Below are 17,907 nucleotides of genomic sequence, written 5' to 3'. Positions count from 1 at the left end.
TATTGTACTACGGCAGGGAAGAGTTCGGAGTGGCAGAGGCGAAGGCCGTGCCTCAGGCTGGCAGCGGCAGTGTGCATGCTCCTCCTAGTGGCTCACAGTCAGAGCGGGGACAGGCTTTTGCTGAGCGCCTTTCTCAGGATTTGTTGTTCGGCAGCAAAGTAATGACATATGGGCCTGGGTTCAGTTCCAAGATCCAGTCCTGTCTATAGACCCTCTTGCCTGTTGTCCAAGGCTATACCTCCTTTTGTGCTTCTCCCTCCCACTGCTGGCTCTGCCTCCTTGTCCCAGATGAACACTTCTCAGTATTCAAGTCAGGCTGTGGTCTCCTCTGTACTGCCCCAACACAAAGAGCAGAGAGATGGAGAACAGAAAGGAGCTTTCCTTTTCTCCAGCACCACAGCCCTGGGAAAACCACCCGCAGGAAAAGTCTTGCTTGTTCAATCACTGCAGTTGTCCTGGACAGATCACTCCTAGCTGCTCTATAAGGACACAGCTACAATATGCATTAAATCCTTGAAAAATTAACTGCCACCCTCCAGAAAGTCTCTCAGGTATGATCTTTTCAGAGCTTTGTAAGTTGGCCGCACATGGGTAGTTTTATGAGGCTAGTAAAAAGCTCATCCAGCTAGACCATCACAATTAAGTGCTTGATGGACTACTAGAAAAAAAGCCATGGACACAATGTCTTTTTTCCTCCTTCCAGCTTGTTCTCTGAAAGAGCTGGAGAAGAACCAAAAGGATCCAGCTGGAGGCAGACACACAGCATGGAAAATTCCAGCCTGAACCACTGAAATTTTAGTAACTGAAAAAGAGGGGCATATAATAGGGACAGTTTATCAGTTTTAATTATAGGTAGTGTTACCAGTTATGCCTATAATTGCATTACACTGGTTACACACTCACAATAACTGTCATGAAAAGAATGTCCTCACCATTGTGGGGGACACAAAGAAAGAACAGCACGGGGAGATAGAGGTGACAGCAGCATTTTATAAAAAAATCTTCTATTTGCTGTCTTTCAAGAAGACAGCCCCTGAGTAAATGTAAAACTTGGAGCGAGATGGTAAAGCCAGAAGTTAACCAGATCAGTACAACTGAACGATTCATACAGGCACAGGATACTGAAAGCTGGGACGTAAAGAACCCACTGGCAAAGTCTCTAGGCAATACTTCTGTAGGTGACTGGACTTCTTGGATCCCCCTAATCTCAAGAGACCACAGAAGGTGTTGGATTAAGAGAGGGAACAATCCCTTGGTACTCCAAAGCGTTTCAACTTGCCTCTCCTCTCTCTAGAAGAGATCTTTACTGTTCTACCTGCCACCTGGAGCTGTGGCCAGGATGTAACTCATCCAGCTACAGGTGGCTCCAGTCCAGCCACATGCACCCAAGGCAGTCAGCCTCAACACCCTTTGTAATTAGGGGCAGCGAAGCATTACTGCTGCATGAGCCATCTAGTCTTCAGGAGACTTCTGCTTGAGACTGAGATGAACTGCCTCTCAGAAGTGCCTGCTTCTTTCCTCTGCCTGCTGAGGAAGAGGAAGATGGCCAGGGCAGACAGATAGCTACATTAGCTGTGAGGAATCCTACCCCTTCTTCCTAACTCATTACTCCAACACTTTGCAGGTTTTTAAACCTATTTCTTCCCCTGACTGTAACTCAGCTGCTTGCTTCTGATGCCACAAAGGGGGATAGCTTACAGCAGCTTGCTGCAAGCTTCACAGTCGCATCTGAATGGCTGGAAAGCAACTCACAGGTCTGTATTATTCCACTGCTATTGTTGGACAAAGCTTTGAGTGAACATGAAAATAAGCAGGCTGAAGTCTTAAGAATGTTATTGCCTGCACTTGGAAAGCTTTTACCCTGCCACACAACTAGAAGCTTCAATAAGGGAAATAAAGAAAAGCTTAAATTTGGCAGAAACTGATGGTTTATGTTCTCACACTCGTCACACAGAAATCCCTCCTTTCCTGTGCTTTGCATTTAGGAGAGCTAACGGGTCAATGAGCAGAAAAGACAATAGAAGGGAACTGAGAGAATGGCTGCAGTCATCATTAAATTGCATTAAAATATTCCCACAAAATCCAATATAAAGCTATTGCAGAAATATCACCAGAATTACCTCTTCGCATATGAACAAGAGCCATGCTTGCAGATCTTCTGACCAAGATAAAGTTCTGGGTCAACTGTCTCCTCTCAGAACACAGGAATCAGTTATTATCAGATGACCCACCCAATTCCTTACCAGGTTACAGCCTTACTGCTACACTTAGAAAATGCAGCAGAGCATTCTTACTGCTTCTAGTCATCTGAGACTGAAAGAGAGCAAGCCTGTGTGCATGTGTGTGTGCGCTAAAGAAGTTTCCTTCTAAGTTGTGTTATGATGATCAACTCATTGAATTCGTAAATTGAGGATATAAATTAGTGAATAAAGAAAAAAAATCATTAACAAGCTTGCTGCATTGTCACTCTGTTCCAGTACAGATGTCTCACACACTGCCAATCAGGGAACAGTGTCTGCCAGAAGTCACCTTATTCAGGAAAAGGCCATCCTTGCTTCCACCCCAGGTAACACACACCTCAGGTATAAACGCTGCTAAGTTGGTGCTTGGTGAAGTCTGCCACAAAACTCTGCAGTGATGCAGCTGGAGAAGCTGGGGGTTATTTCCAGCACAACAGTGCACTCTGAATTTCTGCTGCAATAGCATTCTGACAATATTTTTTAAGCAGGCATTGTTATAAAGGAGATCCTATAGCTGTACTTCCTACAGGTGCTTGCAAAGTGAACTCTTTTTCTCCTGGTTACATGATATTCCATGTGCTATAGACCATGATCCACTCTCTCCACTTTCTGTTCTGGAGTGCACATGAGCTTTCCTCAAGTACCATAAAAGTTCTGCTGGTGTTCCTGTATACTCCTTATAATTTTTAAATGTTAGTGTCCCAGCCACTGGAGATGGGGGAGGTTGGTGACTGGCTGGCAGAACACACGGACACTCAGAATACTGACCTGGCCCTCTGACATTGACATCTAGAACGTCCACTTCTTGATCTGCTTGAGGTGGTGTAAGGGCTAGTGACGTGCTCCCACAGACATCTGCTGCCTCCAAGTGCTGCTGGGTCCACTGGCGCTGATCGATCTGCTCATCACCTTCCGGGAGCAAGGCTTGATCCTCAGCCTGAGCCCAGGAAATAAGCAGTTGCTTCAAAATACTCATCATGTGGCCAAAGACACTGAAAGTTCTTGTTTGGTTTTTATTGTTGTTGTTGGGGTATTGTTTGTTTGTTTGAAGCTAATGACAGTCTCCATTCACCTCTGCTTGGCGTTTCACACTCCCACCATATCTTACCAGGCCTGAACTGCAAGACATCACACTACTTACTGTTAACCTTCTCTTCCCTTCCCTTCTGATGCAGCAGGGCCAGTAGGGAGGGTACACTGGACAGAAATGACATGGTTTCTCTACTGGCATGAGGTGACATTGTTACCTTGAGGATTTGCTCCTTAGATATCATTAGTTATACATTACAAACCCCTAAGAAAACAGAGGTTTTGAGCAAGGGGTGTACACTGGAAGTTAATGCAGCTGTTTTCCTCACTAGTAGTTTCATAGTAAGCATGCAATATTCATGTCTTGGAGCTCCTTACCTTTGCTCTCTTTGGCTGGGGTCCACCATCACCTGCCCAGTGTTCAGTTGGTCCAGAATCTGCCAGGTTACCCTCTGGTATCTGGACAGACAAATTTCTAACAAACAAGGAGAACACATCACTTTGCAGGTTGAGCAGGTGCTACTACTGCTACTTATACTAGCCTGCAGAGACCAAGGATGGGATGCGTGCAAGTCTGGTAGCTTGCAAACAGAGGCACCAAGAAATGACAAATCTCAGGCAGCCAAAACAGTTGCATTAAATGCATTTACAACTGTGAACCTAGTTAATTCAGCGGAAAGCCAAAACTGCAAAAATGAGATTCTTCTTTTGAAACTTCCCATTATTCTGTGTCATGCCTTTAATGTATTGAGCTAGATGTAATAAAAGTTTGTTGTCACCTATCAACCTAAAAATTTCTCATTCCAGGAGGAAATTATGCAAACTGTACCCAACTACTGAACTAAACAGAGTGTAAGAAAACCAATCATCACCAGGAGATCAGATTCCTTACAGGCATTTTATAGATTCAGTTAACTGAAGTTCTTCTGTCCAAAACAGATGTATTGAAATTTAGAAAAATCACCTAAGAAGTTCTAGCTAAAAGGCAGCTTTTTTTACGGAGTTAAGTGCATTTAATGAAAGATTTATATAACATGCTCTCAAAATCCTCTGACACACTAATAAACACACTGTCAGGGGCCTAAATGCAAACTTACTTGAGTCCAACAGCATCTTCCCCAACTGGCTCTCTGCGCTTATGATTGCTAGGATCCCTGCGCAGAATAAAGCCCTCTGGGAGCCACAGCGAACCATGTTTGCGCTTACGCTTTGCCATCATCACACCCAAGAGAAGAATTAAAAGGATGATCAAAGCTGCCACAGCAAGTAGGTAAAGCAACTGTGTCTTCGGTGGTAACAAGGGTTCACCTAAAAATTCCAGTTAACATACAATGAGATTAATAAAGTGGAGACAATGACCTTCAATCTACATACTTTCTTTTCTCAGTCAGAGTCTTTCCCACAGAGAGTGTATTGTCTTTACACTGTGATGCATTTGGAACAAAGGCTTGAGGAAGTTTAAGCTCTACTGCAACTGTTGTAAGAATACATCCTGCCTTTCTGGCTTCCCTTGATCTTGTTTCTCAAAATAATTTTTAGAGTATATGACTGCTGAACTGAAGGTCTTGCTCCTTCCTCAAGAGTCCTGCTGGTTGAAGACAGCCACCCTGAATCAGTGTAGAGAGTCGATCTACATAAAGATACGAGCACGACCCAACTAGGAGTACTGATGTTACCAATCTAGTATGAGGTTGCAGGTGAGACTCAGGGAGAGTGGAGCAGAAATCAAAGGGATTACATACTGCCAGAGGCAAAATCATCAGGTAGACTGAGAAATACCCCCTGCCTTTTCTCTCTAATGGCTCTTTTTCATTGAATTCAGGGCTTAGAGTACACAAATGGTTTTTACTGCAGACAAGATCACTGCAGTGTGTGGGGCACTGCTACAGCACATGAGAGATTACTGTTTCCACGAGTATTAAAATGACTAGGCTCTGAACTTAAATGCCCTGCCTTTCTAACCAGATGTCCCCTCAGAGAAGAATAATTGTATTGCACATGCATACTTCTATAACTGAGGATGAATAAGTTAGCTCCCAGAAACCATACTGAACAGTGAGACATAACAATAAAAGGATGATCAATGATCTGAGCATGAATTTTGCAAGCCCAAGTTTGCTGACTGCCTTCCTCCACAAGCCATTTTCCCTCTGCCATTACTTACTTTGGACAGACACGAAAGGATAGGGCAACATGCCCTTGATGGCCTGAGCAGCTAAGAGAGCTGCAGCAGCTTCTGTGTTCTGAAAGCATTGCTCTGAATCCTCTGCACACTGACGGTTGTCAATCTCCAGGAACACCCTGGTGCTGCAGAGACATAGTAAGAGGGCACAGAAGTCAGCGACAGAAACTTCTGCCAAAGCACTAGGTTAAACTGCAGACTTTTAACTTAATCATTCCACCCCAGCACTGAATTTGGCATCTGCTGTACATTTCTCCATAAAAACAAGACTACAGTCCTAGAAGGTCCAGAATGCCCCAGACACCTACAAGAAAAGTTACCAGCATAACAGGGCCAGAGGAACACAAAGGTATCCACTCACCCAATGACCTCTTGCTCTAGTTCTCTGTGCTTGCGAATGACCACAAGTGATCGCCGACTCCGTGCTGCTGATTTCTCCCCGTAGTATGGAAATACCATGGGGTTTCCCTGGGAGTCCAGCTTGATTCTCAGATTGGTGTGCAGGAGAGTTCCCAAAGTACGCAAGAAGCTGCGAACATCACCCAGCAGCTCGTCAGGGGGCATCAAGACCACAATGATTAGGGTCCCTTCTGCCAGCTTCTCAGCTTTGTCACCAGCACAGTCCAGACCGTCCCAGCCACACTCCTCACTATTACAGCCCTGGTCACAGCGGCCATCGGCGTAGTGATCTGCACAATACTTGTCATACCTAGAACAGCAAAAGTGTTACAGGCAGCATATAGGACATACACATTCTGTACAGTATACTTGCAGTCTAGGGGCCAAGGTACACTCTTCATAATCATTTGAGGTAAAATAACACTCATATTCATGTTATAAGGAGAAGCTTGCAATCTGGCAGGGTGGAAGTAGGAAGCATGAAACAGCCCAAAAACACGTGGCTCAATTCTGGTACCAGTGGATGAAAACTGTAACACCTCCTGCCTCACTAAGGGAGAACCATCCCAGCAAAGCTGTAGCATTTACCACAAATAACTGAAGAGAAAGAGGTTCCCTGGCAAACAAGCTGGAAAACACATTCAGAGATAGCAAATACAGCTGGGATAAAATTAAAGGTATTGCTGGTATGGAGTGAAATTCAGTCTAGCAGGCAGTACCATTAAAATCTTGTACAAGGTGAAATGCTTCCTGTTTACATTTCCACAGAAAGCAGGGCAGACCCATCGAGGAGGTGACCACATTACCATTGCTCAAGCTATCAACTCAGTTCATAGCATACAAGTTTCAGAACTTCTTTCCAAAAACAGACAAAAAGTACACAAAGTAGCAAAAACTCCTTGGTGACAAACTTTCAGGAAGAGCAAGGACCAGCAACAGAAACAACAGCAGGCATGAAGCATACCAACTACTGAAACTGCTAGCAGGAGATACACTAGCGACACAGAGAAACCGTTCTCACGATCAAGCCTTACTTGCATGTTTTGCTATTTTGCTGACATTCAAAGTTGTCAAACAGGCACTCGGGTGTGTTGCAGAACTCGTCACACTGTCCATTGAAAAGCATCCAACAGCGCAATGAAGAGGAGCAGTTGGCCCAAGGATCTTCCATTCTCAGGGAGCAGTCGCCTCCATCCCACTGGCAGGCATGAGTGTTACAGTCTTCATCACAATAACCATCTCTTGCTTTTTCTGCACACTGGGAATCCAAACATCCTCGGGGCTCTGGGCTGAAAGTTACGGGCTGTTCACACTGGCTGCCTTGGGTGTGAACAGGGCACTGACAATAATAGTAAGGAGGCTGAGAATGAGGGTGGCAGCTTCCACCATTCTGGCAGGGGGCACTGGCACAACCCGTATTTGTCTGGCATTCCTCTCCTACAGACAGCTTGGGGCAATAGCACCGTGGACCAGAAGATGTCTGGATGCACTGCTCCCCCTTCTTGCATTTCACTTGTCCACAAGTGCTGTGGCTGCTGAACTCACATTTTGCTCCAGAATAACCCTACAAGGAAAAAAAAAGCAAAACAGCCAGGCTCACAAATTTATTCTTCAGTGCTCTGAGGGCTGGCAGCAAGGTGTCACATACAAACCCTTTCTCCCCCATAATTCTTCTAGCCCCACTGCAGGAGCCATGATTTTCTGGATCTACTCTCAAGGATAAACTAAGAGCTTATAAGGCTCCGTTACATTTTGAAATGGACTTAGAAGAGCCATGAACAAGGGGAATCTTGCAGTAAGCACAGAGAACACAGGACAGCAAAAAAATTGTTGAAATTTTAGGTTTAAGACTGAAAAGCCTGCCACTCTGCCTCAACAGCAGAATCGTTTGGGGTAACAGCTGGCAATATCACTCTCCTAGAGCACCCAGAACTCAAGGATGTGGGTACAGAGTTTCCAAGGACACCGCTTTGCAAGCAGTACAGAAGAGATAACCTTCACCTACAGTGGACCAATGAAACTAATGATACTGTAGCCAGGGAATTCTACAGCTGAGGGAGGAGATCCAGTTTCAGGGTACGGTGCTTACCGGAGGACACTGGCAGATGAACCCATCCGGCATATTGCTGGCAACAGCACAACTACCTCCGTTCTGACAAGGCTTCCGGGGACACACATCTATTACACTCTCACAGTGACGACCTGAGGCGTAGACACACAGGGAGAAGAGAGCAGAGAAATGTGTGTGAAAAGCCATTACAAAGCAAAACATCCCAATGAATAGCCAATGAGCCAAACCCTCCAGTAAGACCCTGCTCCTCAGAGCAGGCAGGGCACACCTCTTCAGATAACACATGCTCTGTAAGTGGCTGCCTAAGTAGCAGCAGAGGAAGGCACAATCCTAGAATCCAAAAGGAATATTTGGAAAGAGACCACCTTGTCTGCTTTCTCAGGAATATGTGTGACTCAGCACAGCGACAGAATTTTCTGCTGTTATACTCAAGTTGTCCAGGCACAGAGGCTGAAGGTCAGCACCTAAAGGGGTTCCTAAGACTTCTTCACTTTTTGGGAGGTGCTCAATGACTCCAAGGGCAAATCACACTCTAACCATGAATGAACAACCCTTGGGACCAGATGCAACATGAGTGAATAGGACAAGCAAGTAGACTGTCCTCAGACTGATCAGCTAGACAGAGAGGTCTTACTGCAATGACTAGCATTTGCAGTGGCTCCCAGACACAAACTCTGACACCAGACTTTAAAAAATGAGGATGACCTAAGTATGACTTGGACCCCCTAGGAAAATGTTAATATAAGTCTCCACACATGTGCAGCCAAGACTGACTGCTTGCAGACAGGAGCAGACAGGGCAGGATGGCCCAGGGAGTCCTGGCATCCTATCAGTCACAAACCACAGCAAAGCCACCCCATTCCCTTCCAGGCAGAAGGGTCAATGTGGAATGCACAGAAGACGAACAGCTATAGGAAGAAGCATGCTCCCCCTCTGTGCCTAGCATTTCCAGACAGATTTCATGTCTGAGACACAGCAGCTCTCCTTGCTCCTCCTAGGGTGCAGCAGGTCTGCACTCCCCACGCTGCAAGTTCCAACAACCCTTCCATGAGAGCCAGAAGCAACAAGAGGAATAATTAATAAAAGCAAGCTTAACACAGAGGCTTAAATATAAACCTATCTGATGACTTGTACTGGTGTCCCACTAGTTAGCCTGGCTCCACTTCCCTCCTGTGTCACTCTTTTAGGAACTTTTGTCAGTCTAGGTAATGCATTCAAAAACTACCACATGGATTCTTCAGATGCATGTCTTTGTGATTTCTTTGCATCTGATAATCACAGATTTAGTGGAAAATCACAGCATCTTTAATTTTTAAAGAAAAAAATAGAGTAAAAACTACTAGTAAATCATGCAGAGAAGGTCACTGGTAAGCCAAGAAAGTGAAGGTTTTAACTGAGGAAAACTGAATACATAAACTGACACGGAAACTGGAAAACTGAAAGTTAAGACACATCTGGAGACTATTAGCCCAAACTTATGCCCAGTGGGAGGCAGAAAGCAAAATAGCAGCAATATTAACAAACGAGGGATCTAGAGAGAGACAGACATAAGTTTGCACAGTGTGAAATTCTTGCAAAGTTGTGATTCAAAGTTGGATTGTGGAAGGATCACATCACTAAGCTAGGAATGTACAGTCTGTCTATGCATAGTATTCCATCCTGACCACATCACCAATGTAAGGAAGAAAGGGAATGAGGAGTAGAAAAAGAGGCCAAAAGCTAACTATGGACACCATGCCACTGATTTATAGACAAAATCTGTATGCTGCTTTGCAAAAGGAAAAGCCATGGAGAAACTGACATGTGAACAGTTACACTTCCAATATTAGAAATGCGAAATTCTGAAGGAGAGAAAAGTCCCACAGAAAAAAAATTCTGGCAGCCAAGTGTCTCAGGAGATTCCTTTGTCTGAGACAGTTCTGGAAGACAAATTTCTTAGAAGGTTTAAAAGAAAGATTGGTTTAAAAACTGAGACATGGTGTAGGGAAACAATCAGATGTTGTAAAGGGAAGTAACTAGATAGCATGACTGCGGAAAAGAATGACTGTTTTTCAAGATACTACTCTGAAACTGGAAGCATGTTTATAACTACTCACCAGTAAAAGCACTACGACAGATACACATATAATCATTAATCAGCTGAACACAGTCCAGACTTCCACGAGGGTTACAAGGATTAGAGAGGCATTCGTTGATATCTCCCTCGCATCGCTCGCCTGCAAAGCCTGGGAGACAAATACAGCTGTAGCCCCCAATCTGGTCAATGCACTGCCCTCCATTAAAGCAGCGGGGTACTCCTGAGTCTGAAACACAGTCATCCACATTCTCTTCACAGAAACGGCCTGTCAAGACAGTAAAAAGTAACAATTTGAGGATACAGTATCATGGTCTCATTTCCTATACTGCTCATCAAGTTTTAAGACCATGCCACATGCAGTCACAGATAAAAACAGGTAAAGATCCCCACTTAATTCAATCCATATCCCATGTAGCCAGCCAGCCAGCCTCAGATCAGACCTAGAGAGCATGTGTTTTAGATCCAGGCTGCTCTCAATGGTAGGCCATACTGGTATTTAGCAGCTTTCATGCTTGACTTAATTTGAGGGCATTAATTAAAAACACAAAACCAAAATAAAACCAAAAAAGATGCACTCAATTTAGCCCTGCGCCTGAACATAGCCAGAGAGCCCTGTGCTGCCCTTGCAAGGCTGCAAGCTTCCCACCATTCATTTAACTTGGCGGTAACCCTGAAACTCAGTGAAGAACATTTGTAGCGACATCATTAAAACAAGCAACAACAAGCTAACAGAAAAGCAACTGTGATAAAACACGGGTTCCTGGCCAGCAAGCCATTCTTCCAGTTTGACTTCTGGGGACCTATGGTAAACTCTCAACACCGGCTAGGATGGCAGTTTTTCCCTGTCCCTACAAGGTTTCCTTTCAAGAGACAATGTCTGGTACTGGTTCTGCCTTCACGACACAGTATAATGGATAAAAGGAGACAGAGAGGGTAAGTTGAGCAACTCTTTTTGTCTGTTAATACAGTTCATTTATCCGGAGCAAGTAAAGCGATTCACCTAAATATGGAGGATACTTATACTGGCATCAATAAAATATTCATTTCAAACTGGGCCAGGGATAAAAGCTAAGTCTTAATGTCATAAGTAATTTTATCAATCTTCTCCAATTCCTTTCATTTACAAAAAAAAAAAAAATGTCACATCCAAGAAGTAATTCATCTCAACAAATAAAGACTAAAGAATTAAAAGCAGCACATTCAGAACCTCTTAAAGGAAGGTGAGTGCTTTAGTACAACAGAGTAATTATGGCAATGCAGAAACTCTGATGTTGAGACAGAAGAAGCAACTTAACTTTTTTTTTTTTTTAAATTGGAGAACCAAATTAAGAACAATACATGAAAAATTGCTAATGTCATGATTTACAATGAGATAAACACTTATCCAGACTGGGGAGATATACTGACAGCCACACTAAAGTGAACGAACCGGTAATATGCATGGGCAGGAGGCAAATATATTAGATTATTTTTATAATTTTACTTAAATTTACTTTATGAACCAGGAATTTAATTCTACCTGACACACATCTGGAGATTCTGCCTACATTGAAATGACACACTTCAGAAAAAAAAGTTCAGAGGAATGCAAAATCTTGACTTGAGAAATAAACAAGAAAAAAAGTCAAGTGAGAAAGCATTCACTTATGGGTTAAAATGTGCAGTCCTGAATATTTTCAAAGGCAGAAGTCAGGGTCATCAGGTCAGATATAACAAAGAAAAGGCAGATTAGGTTTCAAGAAACATGACATTAAACAGGCTGTGGAATCATGCTTACTGAAAATCACCATTATGTAAATGTGAACTTTTTTTTTTTTAAAAAAACAGAGCTTTTAATAAAAGAGCTCAAATTTGCTGAAATAATTTAAGTTAGCCTAGAGGCACTGAACTTCTTTTCCACAAAAGACTCCAGGACAGAGGACAATGTAGGGCCAAAGTTTAAACAAGTAAAGGACACTGGGAATTATGCAAGAACTAAGTAAGTTTTCTGTATATTTCATAGCATCTTAGCCAAAAAGAAACTTTGGATTTACTATATCAAAATAGATAGGGTTGGAAGAGATCTGAACAGTCATCTCGTCCATCCCCATTGCCAAAGACAGCTCATACATTCCCAAAGGACAGTCATGACCTACTGCTTTAATAAAAAAAAAAAAAAAAAGAAAAAACCCCAGCATTTATTTTAAAATAGAAAATATGTATCTCAAGGGATTCAGTGCACTTTGGGAACATTCTTCAAAGAAAATAATGCATTCCCTTTAGACTCTGCATCATGAAACCAGTAGTCAGAAGGGAAAATTCTCTCTTGTAACATTCACTTAATTGCTGAACTTCATACCCCGAGTTCCTGGTGGACAGGAGCACTTGAAATGATTGACGAGGTCTATACATGTTCCTCCATTCTGGCAGGGCTGAAACTGGCATTCATCCACTTCATATTCACAGTTGACACCCTGGTATCCAGGCACACACTGCCAGTATAAAAGTAAGCGTGAATAATCTCCTAACAGATACATTAGTAAACATCTGAGAAAGGCTAACACAGACAAATTGAGCCCTCGGTGGGACAGATTATGACTGCCTCTAAGCTATATAACTGCAAGTGATGTCAAGGGCTGCACAGCCAGCCAGCTTAAGCACACAATTTGACCATGTGACTGACTACTCAACAGCACACTGCACGTTTGCATGAGTGTCTTTATTCCTGCAAAATACAGTGATCAAATCCTAACACCCTTCAGCATTGAGACTGGCTTCGTAGTTTTGACTTAAGGTTTACATAAAACTCATCCTGTCCTTCTGACCATGAGCTTCCAAGATGTTCTACCATTCTGAAAAGCTTAGGAAGGTTGATATACCATAATCTCATGGTCTACACTGCCTCTAAATCAGCTGTAGGAAACAGAAAGTAGTGGAAGGCATCTCCTACCCTGAGAGGCAAAGGATACTTTGACCATCCAATAGGGAGAATACAACATTTCTTTAATGCATTCTACAAATATTTTAACATAAACCACACCTCGTGAAAAAAAATTTTTTTCAAGAACTCCATCTCCAAAGAGGCAAGGAGTTCAAATGCCCATCAACCACACCTCCTTACAATCACACCTCTAATTCACTCCTAAAAGCCTCTCAGGAGCATTGCTTCTGCCACAGCTAAATTAAAAATTCTTTCCAGATGCAGGTTGTTTTTATCCCCTCTTTGAAGCTATTCTACCACTTGCATGTTTCTGATTTCTTTTGATTCCTTTGCATTACAATAGTCTAAATATTTAGAACTCTTCCTATGAAACCACCATGCCTTACCTCGCACTGGTATCCACCCAGGTGATCCCGGCAGGTAGCACCGTTCTGGCAGGGGCTGGAGTCACACTCATCCAGCTGCACCTCGCAGTAACTGCCCGTGTAACCCACCTGGCACTGACAGTGGTGCGTGTTTCCAACATTGAGGCAATGACCAGAGTGCTGGCACAACTGGTCCACTGTGACTCCTGAAACAAAATTTTGAAAAGTAAGCAATCACATAAGATACACTTGCCACCAGTGTTGGTGGCTCAGCCAGGAACGAATATGGCTAGACCCAGCAAATTGAAAAGTTGAAACTCAAAAACTGAGGAGTGGTTCTTTAAATTACAGCGGGTCAGAACCACAGCTGGCTTCCCAATGAAGTCACTGCTCTGTCCCCTTTGGATCACCAGCACCAACACTGGCACAAATTCTTTGTATTGCTGTATTATTTTACTGGCTGGTGAATACACATCTGAAGTACTACTGCTGCAGTACAAAGGTTCAGGGTACCCAGAATGTCTGCAAAAGATATGGAAGTTTGTCGCCCTTCTCCTTTGCCACTGAAGCTGCTTGTATGGATTTCCTGGACTCAAAATGGCATGATGATGCCCATCAGCCTGGGCTACAAGCCACCTTCCAGGAAGAAATTAGCATTAGACCCAAATATTTTACATGTATGCCATCTGAAGCAGGAAATGACTACTTTGGGGGGCCGTGGTATTACCTATAGCTAAATAGTGCACTTAATAGCTAGCATTCTCTGTGAAAATACTTACAAAGATCATAAATTACAAGATTCCTTTTTTGTACAAAGACAATATGTTTTAAACCTGGCCTGCCTGGGATTTAGGCATAAATAGCTTATCTGTTTTCCAAGAAGGCAGTCCATGTAAAACAGTATTACTGAAACTCTGAGACTTCATAAAATGTTTTAATTCTTCTTTTCTAATATATTTATAGTAGTAACTAGCTTCTTATGTCAGGGAGAATCCAGAAAGCCTTGACTCCCAAATGCAATCTTGCAGAGCTTTTCAGCTTAGAAGTGATCATGACGGACCACCTAGAGGAAAAGCTCTCTGGGATTTCCAATGTATGCTGTGTTCATAGGCATAGGGGGAAAGCAGGTGCAGATTAACGATGCATGGGGAAATGTTTTCAGTTAAAGCCCAGAGGATGCTTATTTACCCCGTTGTGAAGCTGCCACCTGACAAGAGACATTGGGCACATCGCAGTAAGCACCAGTCCAGCCAGATGGACAGATACATCGAGTCTGGGCTCCATTTTGGACGCACGTGCCTTTATTCTTACAGGGAGACTTGCTGCACAGATCCATAAGTGCCTGAAGAGAAAAAACCCAAACACAATATATGGCAAGTGCAGTAAGAAACACTACTCAGAGTACAAGTTCAAGAAGCAAAGAAAGGAAGCTCTGCAAAACTGGTTCCATGTGGCACTGGAAAGAAAGAGACGGTACTTCCCAAGTCTAAGCCAGGTGCTTCACTAACAATTTCAAGAGCTCATATGCCTCAGAAAGCGCAAATGTACAGAGAAGTAAACCCCAGATGGCAGCATCATTTCAAGAGTAAGCTGATCCTCACACCTTGCTATGCAGAGAGATCTCTGGCTGGCTGGGTTTGAGAAAATTCAGTTTTATCTCAGACTAGGCTTCTAGTTCCACATTAGAAGGAGGCTTCTAGCTACCAACAGTAATGGGTGCCCTTTCTTCTCTCAAACTCCCCTATGTTCACTGCTTTTTGAGCATGAGAGATATGTTCCACATTTTGATCTTTCCTCTTCCTTTTTGTCATTAGCTCACCATACCTGCTTTTGGCACCATTTGCTCTATTATGGCCTCTGAGTTTTCCCGTCTTCTGAAATTCAATGGAACCCCCCCAACTTTTTTCTGAACTGAAGATGGGCCAAAGCATACTGCTTTTCTTGATTTCTTATATCAAAAACCAGTTTCCAAACAAAGAGACTAAAACTCAGTAAACCATCATATGAAAGTGGAGCAATGGCCCAAAATAACTATCTGACCTAATATAAACCAGCCACTAACCATCAGTTCCTTTTTGAGTACTTAGTCTTCAAAGTACCACAGCTATTTGATTGATTTCAAACTGACTTGAGGGAAGGATGAGGTTTTTTTAAAGCGAGTAGTACTGAATTTTGGCTGTAAAATGCCATTTCAATTACAGAAAGTTCTGCTTTTCAGATGCAAACTGTCTGCTCACAAAGATTAAAGTAGAAAAATCTGTGCTTTCACAGGCAACCAAAAAGAAACTTGGAATTAGGTTTTATCACATGTAGTTGAGCATGAAGAAGAAAAACACTGAGCCTCTTGCTTCTGCATTTGTAATGAATAGTTGACTGTTTTACATGCAAATTCTATAACTTATGAATCATTGTCTGATTTTGCATTGCTTATTTAGCTTTGCTAATTAGGTCAAGCCAGTTTACCACTAAGACAAGAACCACAGCATAGCTGTAATCTGTAAATCTCTCCAATACAGCTTTGAATAGTGCTTATAAATTTAGAAAGTTCTGATTCCTTGTATAAAATGAGTAATATATTATGATCAAGCTTATCCAAACATAAAGCAGACTTTATGAGAATCCAAAATATTTAATTTTGGGACAGGAACATCAATCATTTTCTCAAGTAAAAACAAAGCAAACATTAACAGAAGAGGAACTACTGAACTTCACAGTTCTTTACGATCACTCTCAATGCTAATTCTCCCAATGAGGTTTAAGTGGTGTGCCCAGAATGCATAATCAGGGTGGCAGAGCGGTTGCTTTTTATATCACTTCATTACTTTGCATTCACTTCCTCCATTAGCAATACCTAGAAGCAGACCTGACAATTTAATGTCTAGCAACACACTTCTGGAAAAGCACCTCCCCCTCTGCCACTAAAATGCTTCTTCTAACACCCACTGCTTTACAAAGACACAGTGGCACAAAAGAAGACAGTTGCAAAATTCTTACAAAATTGCAGTGTTTTCCAGTAGTTTAAGAAATTCACAATATTTTTTTTTAAATGGAAGCACCCAGACTGCTTATGAAGGATGCCAATATAGTTTTTACAGTTCTAAAGCTAGAAATAGTCTCAAATCATTCTTGCTGTTTTGATAAACATAGAATAAAAAGAAAAAACTCTGATTTAAAAAATTAAACCAGCATTCTGTTTCCACTGCGATATTCAAGTTTGAAGTTTTTAATAGGTTCTAGTTAGTTATTTACAGTATGGGCTTGCAGCTCCCATGCTCAAGTGTGGAAAACTGTAAATTGCCTGAACTGAAGTTTGCAAGTAAGGCTAGAACTTTTTATTGAGGCTGTGGACAGGACAATCACGTCAGTTACTGCCCCAAAACATTTTCTGGCTTCTTATGGAGAAAAAATCTACAATCCACCCAGAATAGCGACATATCCCTGTAAAAAAATAAACCAGCTATATCAAGTTCCTGCTAATCAGACTGATATTCTGCTTTTTATTTTGTGGGGTTTTTTGCGTTTTTTAAATACAAGATTCTGCCGTCAATCAGGACAATTCTATGCTTCAAATGAAATGCAGCCATTTTCAAAGCTAACAGCTGGTTTTCATTTATGAAGAAAACTAATCTAGATAGTTCCAGTGACACCTGTCCTCATAAATAACCAAGCATTTTTCTCCTCGTTGCAAACCAACACTTTCAATTTCCAGAGTTTTCAACAGGGGCACCTGCTCTGACAGACAGAGGTGCTGGACGTATTTTTTCCCAGGGCTAAGGGGCCAGCCATATCTTACCAGAACTAAAGAAACAAGACCTCTGCCATGTTTGGTATCTCACATCTAACCCAGTCACTTCTGCTATTGGACAGTTCAAACAACAGTGCCCTGTGCAAAATGGGCAAGAAAATGTCACCCACCTGACAGTTCTTCCCAGTATAACCCAAAGGACATATACATCGGTATGTGCCTAAGCTGTCCACGCAAGAGCCTTTGTTCAGGCAAGGATGTGAATTGCACTCGTTAATTTCTGTGAGGCAGAACGGTCCTGTAAATCCCACTGGACACTGGCAAGTGAAAGAATTGATCCCATCCACACAAGTACCTCCATTGAAACAGGAGCTGCAAGAGAGTGAGAACAATGGTAAGCTGAGACAAAATGCAATTAGCCAAAATAGCAAGTAAACATTACTGAAATGAGAGAGAAAACCAGAGTATAGGATCTTCTGACCACTGGTAAGTTCCTGCTAAAGAAGCATAAATCAGATAACAGCAATTCAAGGGGACTTCAGCTCACCCTCCAGCTCGTTTTCTTTTACCTTGGCTGGTGAAGAAAGTAAAGCAGGGTTTCAATGAGTCATTAGTGATGGAGCTAACTTATTCAGTGAAATCTTCCCATCTTCAATGTGACCACAAACAGTACTGTAACCAGGTAGGCATGTGGCTTGCTCAAACGGATAAATTTTATACAGATTTTATTACAAATTACAGTTGTATTACAAATTATGAGAAACAAAACAATTTGCCTTTTTTTAAAAGCTTCAAAGGAGTCACAAGTATGCTTTCTCAAGGAAAAATTCATATAACATGCAAAACACAAGCATGTTCTTAATTGAAATTATGTGAAAG

At 42.4% G+C, this 17,907-nt stretch overlaps 1 protein-coding gene across 1 annotated transcript in view; it reads right to left on the bottom strand.

The window, feature by feature from the left end:
* Positions 1-17,907, bottom strand: part of NOTCH2 (notch 2) — an 83,784-nt gene that overhangs the window by 7,665 nt on the left and 58,212 nt on the right. Inside the window, exons 18-29 of the mRNA XM_026853751.1 lie at positions 17,199-17,400; positions 14,472-14,625; positions 13,305-13,489; positions 12,337-12,469; positions 10,018-10,263; positions 7,940-8,052; positions 6,885-7,414; positions 5,813-6,160; positions 5,434-5,576; positions 4,367-4,577; positions 3,648-3,744; positions 3,009-3,177 (exon numbers count right to left, since the gene is read on the bottom strand). Of these exons, the coding sequence (XP_026709552.1) occupies positions 3,009-3,177; positions 3,648-3,744; positions 4,367-4,577; positions 5,434-5,576; positions 5,813-6,160; positions 6,885-7,414; positions 7,940-8,052; positions 10,018-10,263; positions 12,337-12,469; positions 13,305-13,489; positions 14,472-14,625; positions 17,199-17,400 (2,531 nt within the window). The remainder of the gene's footprint in view (positions 1-3,008; positions 3,178-3,647; positions 3,745-4,366; positions 4,578-5,433; positions 5,577-5,812; positions 6,161-6,884; positions 7,415-7,939; positions 8,053-10,017; positions 10,264-12,336; positions 12,470-13,304; positions 13,490-14,471; positions 14,626-17,198; positions 17,401-17,907) is intronic.

This window comes from Athene cunicularia, assembly GCF_003259725.1.
Source record: "Athene cunicularia isolate RWA chromosome 8 unlocalized genomic scaffold, athCun1 chr8_part1, whole genome shotgun sequence".
NCBI lineage: Eukaryota > Metazoa > Chordata > Aves > Strigiformes > Strigidae > Athene > Athene cunicularia.
Note: the sequence above shows the minus strand (reverse complement) of the source record. Positions and strands in the feature narration are given on the sequence as shown.